The sequence below is a fragment of the Hemitrygon akajei genome, unplaced genomic scaffold (assembly GCF_048418815.1).
Source record: "Hemitrygon akajei unplaced genomic scaffold, sHemAka1.3 Scf000139, whole genome shotgun sequence".
NCBI lineage: Eukaryota > Metazoa > Chordata > Chondrichthyes > Myliobatiformes > Dasyatidae > Hemitrygon > Hemitrygon akajei.
Genome location: NW_027332025.1, coordinates 1,050,384 through 1,067,358, shown reverse-complemented (window position 1 = coordinate 1,067,358; position 16,975 = coordinate 1,050,384). Strand labels below are relative to the sequence as shown.

Below are 16,975 nucleotides of genomic sequence, written 5' to 3'. Positions count from 1 at the left end.
TGATACTTGGTGACGTCATCAGCCCTGACGCCTGCGCATCTGTTCGGTGCTTCAGCGCCGGCGAAATTTTAAACGCACGGCCTTATGGGTAATCACGGTGCCATTAAATATTTCTGCAGGCTCTGGTTCAATATTCATACCTCATTTTTTTCGTGTGTGCATAGAAAAATCTGCAGTTGTTTTAACGCCGAAAGCTCCCATAAACAATATACTCAATATCAACGTTATCCAATGCCAAAGTAAAATGCAGATATAAAACACAGGAGATTCCACAGTTGCTGGAAATACAGAGACACACACACACAAAATGCTACATTTTCGAGTGGATTTACAAATCTCTCCTCTCACTCACTTACTTCGTGGATTACTGTGCTTTTCTACTTTACCATCTTACAACTTTAAGCATTGTTTCCCAAGATTGATTGTTTGGGAGCTATATATACGCACAACACTGTTAACTTCTGTTTATTTCGTTTAATCTTTTATATTTGGAGTAGATACAGATAAAGCTAGTGGTTTTCACAGCGAAACCAGACTCCATTAATGATCTATTGCTGCTGGTACGTAACGATTGCAACAACCCAGCTGTCTGAGGCACAGTCCTTTAAAATTGGTGAAAATGACCCAAAACGTTGAAAAGAGCGGAGAAGGAGTTTAACCAACTTCGTCCAGAGCCCTGAAGAACGTCAAAACCACAGTGAGCTCATCGTCTTATTCAGTGTGGAGAAAATCATGCAGGTGCATAAGATGATGAGAGGCATTGGTCGTGTGGATAATCAGAGACTTTTTCCGAGGGCTGAAACAGCTAACACGAGGGGGAATAGGTTTAAGCTGCTTGAGAGGAGATGTCAGAGCTAAGGTTTTTAAGCAAAGAGTGGTGTCTGTGTGTGGAATGCACTGCCAGCGACGGTGGTAGAGGCGGATACAATAGGGTCTTTTAAGTGACTCTTAGATAGGTACATGGAGCTTAGGAAAATAGGTGGCTATGCGGTTGGGTAAAATCTCAGCAGTTTCTAGAGTAAGTTACATCGTCGGCACAACACTGTGGGCCAAAGCGTCTGTAGTGTGTTGTAGATTTCTATGATTCAATGAAATTCAAGGGAAATCTCCTATCCCACGGAGTGGTGACTCGTTGCAACCTGTCATCTCAGGGAGAGTGATAGGGAAATGGCAGGGATAGATTTTGATATTCTGATATGGAACAGAAACATGGGCCATGACCAGATGGGCCGAGTGGACTCTCTAGTGTACATTTTGAGTGTGGTAGAGACAGTAAGTACCTGAGACACGGGATTTGATACAGAACTGATTTATCTTTCACAGATCCACAATATTAAACACCAGTCTAGTTTAAGGCTAACATCAGCAGAACAGACTCCTCCAATGCTCAGTGACCAGGGTTCAGTCCTGGGTGCGATGAGCAGCCGCAAGAACTGCAGAATCTGACAGTAACAGTCCCTCATGAACCTGCAGCTGCCTTCAGTCACCGTGATGTTTAAACATTTAACACGGAGCTGATCTGAACTTCCTCCCTGATGTGAAGTTGCTGGTGATGCAGCAGCTGGGATGATTGAGTAAAATTCTTTGCTCACTCCGGACAGAAATGTGGCCTCTATTTATTGTGAACTTACCGGAGCATCACAAGGCGGGTTAACTGAATGAGTCTCTTCGCACACACGGAGCAGGTGAACGGCCGCTTCCCAGTGCGAAGCTGTTGGTGTATCTGCGATGAATGACGTCAAACTGCTATAACGTCATGGCAATGTATCAAGTCAGATCACGGACATGGACACGTGTTCGTTCCCTCCTTGTAGCGGGTGGGGCGCTGTGTTCTCTAGCATCTCCATGGTGCCTTCGGATAAAAACAGTGTTACAGCTCAAAACAAGTTGGAGGAATAATACTTCATCTTCAAACTGACCGCAGTTTTGGCATCAGGCACAATATCAAACTCTCTGCTTCCCTCTCTGTATCAAAATTGATCATTCCTCCCCTTCATCAGTCTGTGACTTGGCTCAGTTTGTCTGTCTCCTTCGCATTCTGGGCATGCGCCACACACCCACTGAGATCACATTTTATTTACACGGCTGTGACTAGAGACTTTCTGATTATTATGTCCCTCCCGGCATTTGACGGTGGTAAACTCAGAGTCAGCAATGGTATTGATCCTCAGGAGTAGGTGATTAGGCTTTTTCGTTGGAGATCGATAAACTGCCGGTAGTGTGTGTCTGGATGAGTGGGTCGTTTTCAGACTGGAGGTAGGTAGCGTTTGGAGTACCTCAGAGATCAGTCCCTGACCACAGTTGTTCACAGTTTAATGTCCTGGCGGAGGCAGCGAGATGTGAGATGTCCCAGTCTGCTGGTGACGCAGAAAGAGTGGAGTTGGGGGAGGGGAGGCTATTCACATGCAATTTCGTAGCTTTACAATCAGTACATAGTGCACTGTGGGGCTGCAGTGGCGGGTTCCAATCTGCTAATTAAATTTGCTGACGGCACAACATTGATCGGCCGAATCCCAATTAATAACGAGGCAGCCTACAGAGAAGAAGTCATCACCCCGACACAGTGGTGTCAAGAAAACAACCTCTCCCTCATTGTGACAAAAACACAGGAGCTGGTTGTGGATTACAGGAGGAATGGAGACAGGGACCAAATTCAACATTTCCAAGTCTGTTATTGACACAAAATGCACATTTTAATATTGATCATGACACAATGTATTTTATACATTGTTAATGACGTAAAACATATTTATAGATTGTTACTGACAGAGAATCGTATAACTTGTGTTCCTTGTGTTATCTGAATGTACTTGCCTCTGATACTGCCACAAGTCAGTGTTTCTCTGTCCCTGTACCTTCCCCTACTTGTGCACTTGGCAATAAATTCAACAGGACCTGAGAAATCTCAGTGAGATTTGATTAGTGATGATCATCTTGGCAGCTCGGTAGGTCGAATGTATGCGACAGTACACTGTTAAATGCAAAACCCTGAACAATGTCGATGATCAGAGGGATCTTAGACTCCAAGTTCATCGCTCCCTGAAAGAGACTGCACAGATTGATCGGGTGGTTAAGAAGGCAAATGACATGGTTGTCTTTCTTAGTTGAAGCATTGAGTTCAAAAGTCGGGAAGTTGTGTTGCGGCTGTTCCGAGCCTGCGGTCGTACTGTGACTGTTTCTTTAAGAGCGCCGGCGTGAGGAGGCGGGGCTATGACGTCAGTCACGGGCTGACAGCGCTAACTGTGGACTGAACCATAAGAGAGAGAGAGCGATCTGCAGACAGGCAGTCGGCCAGTCTAAAGAGAGAGAGAGACTGGAAAAGCTGATAGCTTCAGTTAGTCGCAGCTGAGGCTTGGAACTCTCCTATGCCCACAAGAGTGGGTTGATCATCGGTACACGGAACCACAACGAATGTGTGTGGCTGTCACTTCGTATAATCCATAGGAGTGGGGTTTGTAATATCTTGTGTTAACCCTTGCCTGGGTATGTTGTGTGGTACCCCTGGAAGACGGTATTCCTAAGACAGGTCCACTTTCGCTGATAACTCGTCTGTGGACGGATTCAACGGATAAGAACTTCGTCGGCGGTTATTTTGAAGTAACGGCCTTTTCTCTACGTTTCACCCTGGATTACAAATATCTCTCTCCCGTCATTTATTCCGTGGATTACTGAATTTTCCTACTTACCATCTCAAGACTCTAAACTTTGTTCCCTCAGGCTCGATAGACTGGGAATTACATTTGCACATATATACACTTAACACTGTTAACTTTCCTTTATTTCGTTAAGTTACTATATTATAAGTAGATACTAATAAACAGAGTGTTTTAACCATCAAAACCAGACTCCAGTGTGAACTCTATTGCTGCTGGTTCGTTTCTAAAACGTTTCAGTTCGTAACACAGTTTTATAAAACTAGCTAGCCCACATCTGGAGTGTTTCATACAGTTCTGGTCGCCCCCATTCTCGGAAGGATGTCGGGGCTTTGGAGAGGGCGCAGAAGAGGTTTACCAGGACACTGCCTGGATTAGAGGGCATGAGCTATAACGAGAGGCTTGACAAACTTGTGTTGTTTACTCCAGAGCGGCGCAGGCTGGGGCGAGACTGGATGGACGTTTATAAGATTACGAGAGGAATAGATAGAGTGGATATATTTTTCCTGGGGGGTTGAAATGTCTAATACATTTAAGGTGAGAGGAGATGTGAGCGGCAAGTTTGCTTCTTTCCACAGACTAATGAGTAGCTGGAGTCTCTGCCTGTGGGGGGGGGGGGGGGGGGGGCGAGGTCACCAATCCTGACACGTGATCCCGTTTGCCCCTCCCATTTAACCGCGGATGGCCAGCATCTGGCGTCTGTTTCCGAGGCCCCGCCTTCCGATGATGTAATAATCTCTTCGCGCATGTTCACAGTCTCCGGGTGGACGGTGTTTTCCTCTCCGCTCAGAGCTGAAGTGGGTCGGCTGTGTGTTCAGGAAAGACTTTCGTCTCTTCCGTCGGGATCACTGTCTGCGGGCCGAGGATATCACTTTCCCATCGGTGAGTATTGAGACCGATCCCGAGCGGGGAGATCCGATGTTGGCCGTGAGCCCCGAACTGTGGGCCAGGAATTCATTTGTTTCCCAACTATCTGGGCTCGTCAGAAATGTGTCGACTTCAGTTAATCTGCATTGAACGATCCAAACCAGGAGCCCAGGCTGTCTGTTTCCGCAGAATTGAAATTGAAGTCCCGCCGACAGGTCACGTGAGACTGTGTGCCGCAGATTCGCCCCGCCCTCTGCTTTGTGACGCCAGATCACGTGGTGTGATTTTGGCCGCTGAGTCCCATTAACTTACCCGAACTCGCCTCGTTTCCTGAGGCTTCTCGCATTTGTTCTGGAGCTTTATGGCTGTTGTGTCTTCTCCCGGAGTGGGGTGGGTGAGAAAGGAGAACGTCCCAGGTTGTGGGGATCTTTGGTTTCACTGCCTGCTTTACCGAGGGACTGGGAAGTCTAGGGGGAGAATGGTTCGAGCCTCCGCTTCCCGCAGTAGAGCTGAGCCAAACATTACTCCTGCACGTTTATAGTCCAGCGACGGCGGTCGGTCCAGTATGGACAAGACAAGATCTGTATCCTAGGAACTGTAATACAAATTTCCTGAAATGGTCCTGTTTTAACCTGGAAATGGAGTGATAGTATAACAGTAAAGGAAGCACAACTTTTCCCTGTAAATTATCCTGGAACTGCTTTGTCTGTTATTCCTGGAAATGTGTCCGGTGCAGTTGTTGCTAATGAGGTTCACATGAATAATCTCAGGAATGATCGGCTTTATGTATGAGGAGCATTTGGTGGCTCTGGACCTGTGCTCAATGGAGTTCAGAGGGACGGTGGGGGTGGTGGAGGGATGGATGGTTAAGTAAACCTACCAAATGTTGAAAAGCCTGGATACAGTGGACATGGAGAGGATGTTTCCATTAGACAGAGAGTCTGTGATCTGACAGCACGGTCTCAGAATAAACTTGCTTCCCTTTAAAACTGAGATGAGAAAAAAATTTTGGCCAAAAGATGTCTGATATGTGGAATTTGTTGCCGCAGAATTTGTTTGAGGCTGCCATTTGGGTCTATTTGTGAAGATTAATATACTGATGATTGCTGAGTAGCTTCAGGGTTACAGGAGAAAGGCAGGAATATGGTGTTGGAATAAAAATCAGCCATGATTGAATGGTTGAGTGGTGGAGCAGACCAGATGGATTGAATCACCTAATTCTGTTCCTGTGTCTTGTGACTGAATGATGGCTCCTTCTTATCCCGTATTGTTTTGTGATGTGTGAGGGACAATTAAAGATTGTTCACTGAGATAATTATATTTGCCAACGTTTAAATTTCAGTGAGTTTTGTTCCTAGTAACATTAAGCAGAAATGTTTGGTCCTCCTTTTCATTGTTAACGTGCTTCATTATCTTTCATGTTAACGTTAGACCTGCAGTGAGAGATTTATTGGAAGAAAAATCACGACTGAAGACAAGGGAACAGCAACAAGTGAACCAGCCCGAGGATTGAGAGCATCAACTGGAGAGAACCCATCTGACTCGGGAGATTCCAGTGATTCAGTCAGGAGAAAGTTTGGTGAGTCTCATTTACTCAAACACTGGTCCTTTAGACATTACATACCTGTACAAAGGAAGGTAGGAAATAGTTGTGAGTGAGACAGAATGTGCCCAGAAGAACCAGTTATGCCAGTACCAGTCAGACCCAGTTGTGAAGAAGCTCCCCCCCCTGCAATATTCCCTTTAAACTTTTCACCCTTCACCCTTAACCCATGTCCTCTGGTTTTTTTCTCCCCCAGCCTCAGTGGAAAAAGCCTGCTTGCATTCACTCTATCTATACCCATCATAATTTTATACATCTCTATCAAATCACCCTCATTCTCCTACGCTCCAGGGAATAAAGTCCTAACCTATTCAACCTTTCTCTGTAACTCAGTTTCTCAAGTCCCGGCAACATCCTTGTAAACCTTCTCTGCACTCTTTCGACCTTATTAATATTCTTCCTGTAATTCGGTGACCAAAATTGCACACACTACTCCAAATTCCCCCTCACTAATGCAATATACAACCTCACCATTACATTCCAACTCTTATACTCAGTACTTTGATTTATAAAGGCCAATGTACCAAAAGCTCTCTTTACTACCCTATCTACATGTGATGACACTTTTAGGGAATTTTGTATCTGTATTCCTAGATCCCTCTGTTCTAGTGCCCTCCTCAGTACCCTACCATTTACCTTGTATGTTCTACCTTGGTTTGACTTTCCAAAGTGCAATACCTCACACTTGTCTGTATTAAACTCCATCTGTCATTTTTCCAGCTTGTACGGATCCCTCTGCAAGCTTTGAAATCCTTATTCACTGTGCACTACACCTCCAATCTTTGTATCATCAACAAATTTGCTGATCCAATTTACCAAATTATTATCGAGATCATTGATATAGATGACAAATAACAATGGACCCAGCATTGATCCCTGTGGTACACCACTAGTCACAGGCCTCCACTCAGAGTAGCAATCCTCCACTACCACTCTCTGACTTCTCCCATCCTCAATTCCCAATCAAATTTACTACCTCACCATGTATACCTTGTGACTGAATCTTCCTAACTAACCTCCCATGCGGGACCTTGTCAAAGGCCTTACTGAAGTCCATGTAGACAACAACCACTGCCTTGCCTTCATCCACTTTCCTTGTAACCTCCTCGAAACTCTCTAATATATTTGTTAAACATGGCACAAAGCCATGTTGACTCTCCCTAATAAGTCCCTGTCTATCTAAATAATTGTCAATCCTATCTCTTAGTACTCCTTCCAATAATTTACCCATGACCGTCATCAAACTTGCCAGCCTATAATTTCCCAGATTACTTTTAGTGCCTGCTTTAAACAACGGAACAACATGAGCTATCCTCCAAATCTCTGGCACCTCACCCGTAGATAACGACTTTTAAATATATCTGCCAGGGCCCCTGCAATTTCAACACTAGTCTCCTTCAAGGTCCAAGGGAATATCCTGTCAGGTCCTGGAGATTTATCTACTCACCTCAAGATAGCAAGCACCTCCTCCTCTTCTCTCTGTATAGGTTCCATGATCTCAATACTTGTTTGCCTTATTTCCATTGACTCCATGCCAGTTTCCCGAGGAAATTCAGACACAAAAAAACCATATCACATCTCCCCAATTTCTTTTGGTTCCATGCATAGCCAACCGCTCTGATCTTCAAGAGGATCAATTTTATCCCATAACTATCCTTTTGCTATTAATATACCTGTGGAAGCTCTTACTATCCTTCACCTTGACTGCCAACGCTACCTCATGTCTTCTTTCAGCCCTCCTGATTTCTTCCTTAAGTATTTGTTTGCACTTTTTATACTCCTCAAGTACCTTCTTTGCTCCCTGTTTCTTACACATGTCATACATCTCTCTCTTCTTTATCAGAGTTCCAATATCCCTCAAGAACCAAGGTCCCTTATTCTTATTCACTTTGCTTTTAATCCTGAGACTTTGTTCCCAGGGTGTCCTCATGGGCCATCCAGAAATGATTTCAGCTGGCGACAACCCTGTTTTCCCCTGTGGGGTAACCCTCATGTGGAATCGGGCTAATGGTCGGACCTTCAACCAAGTGAGTCCAGTCTCTGCTGTTAGTCTGGCTAGTTTACTCTTCAGAGTGCCATTGGCTCTTCCCACTCTGCCAGTGGCCCGTGGGTGGTATACACAGCGGAATTGTTGCTTGATAGCTAGTTCGTTACGTACCCCTTTGTTTACTTTCACCACAAAGTGTGGGCCATTGTGAGAGCTCAGCATCTCTGGCAGGCCGTACCTGGGAATTATTTCCCGTAATAATATCTTCATAGCTGTCATAGCAGTATTATTGGTAGTTGGAATAGCTTCAATCCACCTACTAAGCAGATAATAACTAAGCAGTATCTATAGCAATGTACTCAAGGCAATTCAATAAAATCAACTTGTAGACACAAAAAGATCCACCTGGCAAGGGAGTCATACCCGGTGTGCAGGGTACAGGTTACCAACCATTCCCTCCTTTCCCAGGGGTGTACAATTGTGTATATGATCGACCAATATCGGTAAAAATTGTGTAGGAACACAAACCTGTCCTGTTGGGTGATTCAAAAAGCTAGGTTGGGTTCTTTCTGGCACCCCATCTGGGACCACAATTTGCGCTCCTCCTCAGAGACGTCCCCCTGAAAAGTACGTACCTCCCTCATGTCTGGCAAACCTGTTCTGCTTAAGTCACAGAGGGATGCTTGACGGGAACCCGAGGGGACTACAACTACCGAGGATTGTGCCGCACTTTTCACTGTCTCATCCACTAAAGCATTGTATTTAGTGACTCAGTCGGATATGTGGGTGTGGGCTGGTCATTTAATAACAACCAAAACGTGAGGTAGCTGTAGAGCGGTGAGTAAGTTGTTTACAAAGGTGGCATTACTAATGGGGTGGCCAGAGGAAGTCAGGAATCCCTATGTTCCCAGAGATCCCCGTAGTCATGTACAATTCCAAATGCATAACAGAGTCTGTATAAACATTCCCACTTTAGTCAGTTGCTGGGATACAGGCACGAGTCAGAGCAAACAGCTCAGCCTTCTGGGCGGAGACAGCTGCTTCAAAAGAGGCCTGTTCAATTACTTCACTGTCCATCACTATCGCATCGTTTCCCTGCTGGATCCACAAAAGAGCTTCCATCCTCAGAAAATGTTGCCTCAGGCTTGAGGGGATATTGAGGAAGGGATGGGAGAGTCTGTCCTTCTTTCATGGTGATCTGGATGGGGGGCAGTTGGTGCTGTCAACTTCATTGTCTGAAATTGAGCAGAGATTATGTGCAATGTCTTGGGTTCGGTCAATATTAAAAGATTGTCTTAGCAGATGTCCTGTCTTCACCTCAGACTCCTTCCAGTATCAGAGTTGGCCTGCGGCCAAGTCTTGCCAGTCTCCCTTGTTGCTGGAGGCTTGTTTCATCAGGGTGTAGGCAAGGAACTCTAGGCTCTTTGGCTTGAACCCAGGGCAAACCCTAACGATGGTATGGGGAGCCACCAGTCCTGTCTGTCGCCAAAGGAAATCCGGAACTTCGGCCAGTAATGCACTGCCCTCTCCTCCTTAATCCTGTCCAATCACCATGACTGGGAACTTCTGTCCCTCGTGGGGTGCATGATATTGGCTTTCCTCAGTTGAGCACCCCGTAGGGTCATAGCACAGAGTCACGTAGGGGTCGGCCGCTGGCAGAAGGGGTTCAAACGCGGTGGAGTCCAGATTAAGTGCCCACCACTGGGGATTCGGAAACTGGGGAAGCTGTCGGTTGTTCACCTGTCACAGGGTGACAGCATTGTCTGTCTCTCCTTTCCCCCTGTCCTCCACAATCAGCTCCTTTGTTTTTGTGACAATGAGGGAGAGTTTGTTTTCTTGATACCATATAACAATCACAGCACAGAAACAGGCCATCTCGGCCCTCCTAGACCGTGCCGAACTCTTAATCTCACCTAGTCCCACCTACCCGCACTCAGCCCATAACCCTCCACTCCTTTCCTGTCCATATACCTATCCAATTTTACCTTAAATGACACAACTGAACTGGCCTCTGCTACTTCTACAGGAAGCTCATTCCACACAGCTATCACTCTCTGAGTAAAGAAATACCCCCTCGTGTTTCCCCTAAACTTTTGCCCCCTAACTCTCAAATCATGTCCTCTCGTTTGAATCTCCCCTACTCTCAATGGAAACAGCCTATTCACGTCAACTCTATCTATCCCTCTCAAAATTTTAAATACCTCGATCAAATCCCCCCTCAACCTTCTACGCTCCAATGAATAGAGACCTAACTTGTTCAACCTTTCTCTGTAACTTAAGTGCTGAAACCCAGGTAACATCCTAGTAAGTCGTCTCTGCACTGTCTAATTTATTGATATCTTTCCTATAATTCGGTGACCAGAACTGTACACAATATTCCAAATTTGGCCTTACGAATGCCTTGTACAATTTTAACATTACATCCCAACTTCTGTACTCAATGCTCTGATTTTTAAAGGCCAGCGTTCCAAAAGCCTTCTTCACCACCCTATCTACATGAGACGCCGCCTTCAGGGAACTATTCACTGTTATTCCTAGATCTCTCTGTTCCACTGCATTCCTCAATGCCCTACCATTTACCCTGTATGTTCTATTTGGATTATTCCTGCCAAAATGTAGAACATCACAATTCTCAGCATTAAACTCCATCTGCCAACGTTCAGCCCATTCTTCTAACTGGCATAAATCTCCCTGCAAGCTTTGAAAACTCACCTCATTATCCACAACACCTCCTACCTTAGCATCATCAGCATACTTACTAATCCAATTTACCACCCCATCATCCAGATCATTTATTTATATTACAAACTACATTGGGCCCAAAACAGATCCCTGAGGCACTCCGCTAGTCACCGGCCTCCATCCCGATAAACAATTATCCACCACTACTCTCTGGCATCTCCCATCTAGCCACTGTTGAATCCATTTTATTACTCCAGCATTAATACCTAACGACTGAACCTTCTTAACTAACCTTCCATGTGGAACTTTGTCAAAGGCCTTGCTGAAGTCCGTATAGACTACATCCACTGCCTTACCCTCGTCAACATTCCTCGTAACTTCTTCAAAAAATTCAATAAGGTTTGTCAAACATGACCTTCCACGCACAAATCCATGCTGGCTACTCCTAATCAGATCCTGTCGATCCAGATAATTATAAATACTATCTCTAAGAATACTTTCCATTAATTTATCCACCACTGATGTCAAACTGACAGGTCTATAATTGCCAGGCTTACTTCTAGAACCCTTTTTAAACAATGGAACCACATGAGCAATACGCCAATCCTCTGGCACAATCCACATTTCTAATGACACCTGAAAGATCTCCGTCAGAGCTCCTGCTATCTCTACACAAACTTCAGATGTTATCTCTACACATACCAGTCAGATGTTGTTCAGACTTCAGACAGAGTCAGCAATCAAATGGTTGAGCATGGTGCGATGCATGTGCTGAGCTCCATATGTGACAATGCAAGAAGCATCGTAGGAAAGCCAGATGAGTTCAGGAAAGGGAATTTGTAGACATCATTGGGATGTGGTGGCACCCAACAGTCTGAGGGATTCAGGGGAACAAATTTGTAGAGAGATTGCAGACCATCCCAAGAAACAAAAGTTGATTCAGTAAGTGATTTTAACTTTCCATGTGTTGACTGGGACTCCCATACTGTAAAAGGACTAGATAGGATAGAGTTTGTCAAATGTGCCCTGAATCGGTACGTAAAATTCCCGATGTAGAAGTGTGCAATAAGCTGTTAGGCAATGATCAGGGCTGGCGACAGAAATTAGTGATCATAATGCCAAGAAATTCAAAATAAAGATGGAAAAAGAGAGGTCTGGACCATGAGTTTAGATTCTAAATTGGAGAGAGGTCAATTTTGATGGTGTCAGAAAGGATCTGATAGGTGTGGTTTGGGACAGGCTGTTTTCTGATAAAGGAGTACTTTGTAAGTGGGAGGCCTTCAAAAGTGAAATTTTGAGGGTGTAGAGTTTCTATGTGCCTAACAATGTAAAAGTTGAAATGTAACTGGTGCAGGGAACCTTGGCTTTCAGGAGATATTGAAGCCCTGGATATTTTGTTCTTTTAAATGCCTCAGACATTTGAGTGCTACCAAGACTCATTAATCATCATCCATGCTCTGAGCTCATCTGAACTTTTTCTTTCATTGTTGTCTGTTGGTTTCTAGCTTCCCAATAGCTTTTGCATTTTTGTTTGCCCTCTCTTTGGCTTTTATGTTGGCTTTGGCTCCTCATTACAGCCACTGTTGTGTCCTCCTGCCTTTCCAATGCTTCCATTTCTTTGGGATGTATCGATCGCTCAGCTCCCGAATTGCTCCCAGAAACTCCAGCCATTGCTGCTTCATTGTCACTCCAACCTTTTCCCTTCCAAACAAGTTTGTCCAGCTTCTCTGTCATAGAATCATGGAGACGTTCAATATGGAAACAGGCCGTTTGGCCCATCTAGTCAATGCCAAAAAAACACTTAAGCTGTCTATTGCAAGTACCTGCACCGAGACCATCGCCCTCCATACCCCTACCATCCAGGCTTCCTTCAAAACCTCTTTGAAATGGTGAAACCGAGCTCATATTCACCACTTGTGCTGACATGTCATTCCACACTCTCACGACCATTTCAGTAAAGAGTTTTTCCAAATGTTCTCATTAAATTTTCACCTTCCCCACTTACCCATGACCTCTGATTGTCATCCCACCCAACCTCAGTGGAAAAAGCAGCTTGCATTTACCCTATCTATACCCTCATAATCTTGTATACTTCTAACAATTTCCCAAAGCTATGTATAATTTCCTTGTTTATGTTTAGAGCCTTTTTTACGTGTATAAGATGATGAGGCGCATTGATCGTGTGGATAGCCAGAGGTTTATTCCCAGGGCTGAAATGGCTAACACGAGGGGGCATAGTTTTATGGTGCTTGGAAATAGATACCGAGGGGATGTCAGGGGTAAGATTTTTACCCAGAGAGTGGTGGGTGCGTGGAATGCACTGCAGGCTATTTGTGTGAGAGTATTTCAGTTACTGTGAGGCCAGGAGCCCGTGCTGCTCAGTGGGAACAGGGACTAATACCAATGGCGAGAGTCAAACTGAGCCAGGTCACAGATTGGAGATGGCAGAGATGCCCCATTCTTATAGAGAGAGGAAGAACATCAGACAGTTTGATGGTCATTCCAGATACCAGCACTGTGCCCAGTTAGATGATTTCTCTCTCCAACTTGGGTTGAACTTCACTGTAAGAGTGTGATGCCAGATCACACCTTGACAACTCAAGTGATCTCATATGAAAAGTTGTCCTACACACATTGATGGATTTTGTAAATCTTTTTACAGGCTAAAAACAAGGAATTTATCTACGGGAATCTCGAACACAACACGCCAATTTTGCTGTCTCTGTCCAGATATTTAATAAGTGGAGCAAGGGATTCACTTGATCATCCTTCCTGCTCAGGCTGTGGGGAGGGATTCACTTGGTCATCTGACCCACTGGCACAGCGGTCATTTTACACAGGGGAGAGGCCGTTCATCTGCTGAGACTGTGAGAATGGATTCAATGGATCTTCTCAACTGAATGTACATCAGCAAGTTCACACTGGACAAGGCCATTCACCTGTTCTGTGGGTGAGAAGGGATTCAGTTGTCTTCCCACCTGTGGACACACCAGTCAGTTCACACTGGGCAGAGGCTGGTCATCTGCTGAAGTTGTGGGGCAGGATTCAATCAGTCTTCTGACCTAATGGCTCACCAGCGAGTTCACACTGGGGAAAGGCCGTTCACCTGCTCGGAATGTGGGAAGGGATTCACCTACTCATCCCAACTGAAGATACATCAGCGAGTTCACACTGGGGAGAGGCCATTCACCTGCTCAGACTGTGGGAAGGGATTCACACAATTAGCTGGCCTACAAGCACACCATTCAGTTCACACTGGGGAGAGGCCGTTCACTTGCTCAGACTGTGGGAAGGGATTCACTTCGTCATCTCAACTGAAGGTACATCAGCGAGTTCACACTGGGGAGAGGCCGTTCATCTGCTCAGACTGTGGGAAGGGATTCACACAGTTATCTGGCCTGCAAGCACACCAGTCAGTTCACACTGGGGAGAGGCCGTTCATCTGCTCAGACTGTGGGAAGGGATTCACACAGTTATCTAGCCTGCAAGCACACCAGTCAGTTCACACTGGCGAGAGGCCGTTCACCTGCTTAGACTGTGGGAAGGGATTCACTCTGTCATTTTGCCTACTGACACACCAGTCAGTTCACACTGGAGAGTGGCCATTCACCTGCTCAGACTGTGGGAAGGGATTCACTCGGTCATCTCAACTGAAGGTACATCAGCGAGTTCACACTGGGGAGAGGCCATTCACCTGCTCGGATTGTGGGAAGGGATTCACTTCGTCATCTCAACTGAAGGTCCATCAACGAGTTCACACTGGGGAGAGGCCATTCGCCTGCACATTCTGTGGGAAGGGATTCACTCAATCATCTCAATTGAAGGTACATGAGCGAATTCACACTGGGGAGAGGCCATTCACCTGCTCAGACTGTGGGAAGGGATTCACTCGGTCATCTCGCCTACTGACACACCAGTCAGTTCACACTGGGGAGAGGCCGTTCACCTCCTGTTAATGTGGGAATGTATTCACTCAGTCATCTAACCTTATGTAACTCTCACTCCAGCTAGCAGCTTAATATAGGGGGTGATAGCCCCCTAGCTCGGCCAAATGTGGGTGGATGCTGTGCCGTGTCCCCTGTTACAAATCAATACCCCAAAATAACAAACAGTACACAATATGTGATTCATAATTCTTACTTTGACTATAGGGTTAGTAAAGTAAAAAAAACAGGGCCCACTCTCCCCATTCGTGGCTTCTCATCTCTCCCCAGAAAAAGCCCATGAAATTCTCTCATCCAGACTCACAAGAAAGAACATTTCTGTCATTGGATAGCCCAGCACTCCAAAACCCTGTTATCTCTAGTTGTAAACTAGACATTTCTGCTACAGAGAAACCATTACCTCAGCAGTGAAACATTACAGAGAGGCCATTAAATCAACAGTGAAACCTTACAGCGTGTTACACTTACATCTCACTACCAGGTTCACACAGGGGAGAAAGTTTCAATGAGCTGCATGCTGGATATTTGTCCATCACCATTGCTGAATGCAATTTCGAGAGTGACTGTAGGTGCTGAACTCTGCAATTATTGCTGCTGCTCACCAGGCATGGGAGGAGTTTCTTCTGCTGCATATTCACCTTTAATGGGACTCGATCTGTGTCAAATGAATCAGTTCTATCTTAAACACTGTCTCTGGTACTTAGTGAATTTATAACACACTTAGTGTACAGTAGAGAGTCAACTCAGGCCGGCTGAACCCTGCCAGTGATTCTGTTCCACAACAGATCTTTCAAATTCTCCCCTGTTGTTCACCTCTCACTCTCCCTGGGATGAGGTCCAAATAGTCACCACTGTGTGGGCGAAGAGGTTTCCCTTGAATTTCCTGCAGACTGAAGAAGTCGAGCTGACTGCAGTTCTGTCTGAGATGTTCTTTGCCCCTCTAATCTCTGGGCTGAGGAAGAATGACATTGGGAGTTAACCTCCTTAATCATGACTCATGTCCACATTATGGGTCACTTTCCCCACTTCTAAAGTGTTGTTAGCGAACACCATTGTCCTCTAAAGACTGAAAGCAGAGTGGGAAACCATCAATTGGATTTTCAACGAAGCTGGGTCAGAAACCAGAGGCAGGTCTGCACAGAGCAGAGGTTCGGGCCCTGGACGATGGTCGGGGTAAGAACGTATGATGAGGAGAAGGGATTCAGCAACAGGGCATGCCAACCAATGAGATTTGGAAGCAGATTGACAGAGAAAGTAATTAGGTTATCTGACTGATGACACAAACACTACCTGTGGTGAGGTGCTCCACTGGTTGAGGAACATGTGTGTTGGGAATGGTTTTATCTATTGGGGGAGTTGCTCCTGCTTGTTTATCCTGTAATATAACCAGATGGATTGACCTATCTGAAATAATGTATTGATGATCATATAACTTGTAAGATTTTGACTCTGAAACTGGATCAGGCTTGAATTTATGGTGCCTTCATGAGGTGATGGAGGGCATTCGTGAGTTTGTGTTTTAAAGCAAGATTTTGGTGAATGATATTTGCCACTTGATTGTACCTTTGTAAGTAATCAGATTGAGTTAAACTGCTGCAGGATCCTGGAAAGTGTTGGATTGTGTCTGGTTTCACTTGGCCTTTTCTGCACTTACTGCCTTGTTTGTTTATATTTCAAGTATTCCGCATTTTTTTTCTTTTGTTAACTACTTTGTCTTGTATTTGGACACTAATTGGCAGACGAAATAATTTGGCTATCTGACTGACGAACAATGCCTGTGGTGGGGGCACATGTGTGTGTTGAGAATGGTTATACCTATTGAGGGAGTTATTCCTGCCTGTTTATCCTGTAATATTATATCCAAATGGTTATTTGAGATGATCCTAACTGAAATAATGTATTGATTATCATATAAATTGGTGGATTATGTCCTTAACTGAATCAGGCTTGAATTTATGGTGCCTTAATGAAGTTACTGTGGTCATTCATCCGTTTGTATTTTAAAGATAGATTTTGGTGAATGATATTTGCCACTTGATTGTACCTGCGTAAGTAATCAGATTGAGTTAAACTGCTGCAGGATCCTGGAATGTGTTGGATTGTATCTGGTTTCTCTTGGCCTTTTCTGCACTTACTGCCTTGTTTGTTTGTATTTCATGAAGTTTCGATTTGTTTTACTTTTGTTACCCACCTCATCCTGTATTTCCTCAAGAAACTCCTCTGTTTTTGGGAAGAGGTC

General features: G+C 45.0%; 2 protein-coding genes across 3 annotated transcripts in view; one reads left to right on the top strand and one right to left on the bottom strand.

The window, feature by feature from the left end:
- LOC140723824 (uncharacterized) overlaps positions 1 to 16,975 on the bottom strand; it is a 746,760-nt gene that overhangs the window by 57,482 nt on the left and 672,303 nt on the right. The window lies entirely within an intron of this gene.
- Positions 4,396 to 15,182, top strand: LOC140723814 (uncharacterized). 2 transcript variants are annotated; one of them, XM_073038351.1, is made up of 3 exons: positions 4,396 to 4,535; positions 5,952 to 6,099; positions 13,455 to 15,182. In XM_073038351.1, the coding sequence occupies exon 3, from the start codon at positions 13,858 to 13,860 to the stop codon at positions 14,746 to 14,748; it is 891 nt and encodes a 296-aa protein (XP_072894452.1). In that variant the 5' UTR covers positions 4,396 to 4,535; positions 5,952 to 6,099; positions 13,455 to 13,857; the 3' UTR covers positions 14,749 to 15,182. The 2 variants fall into 2 exon arrangements, with proteins under 2 accessions (XP_072894452.1, XP_072894453.1); XM_073038352.1 differs by lacking the exon at positions 4,396 to 4,535 and adding an exon at positions 4,786 to 4,910.

Coding starts and splice junctions, on each gene's coding strand:
- LOC140723814 (XM_073038351.1), top strand. CDS start 13,858: ATGGCTCACCAGCGAGTTCACACTGGGGAAAGGCCGTTCACCTGCTCG.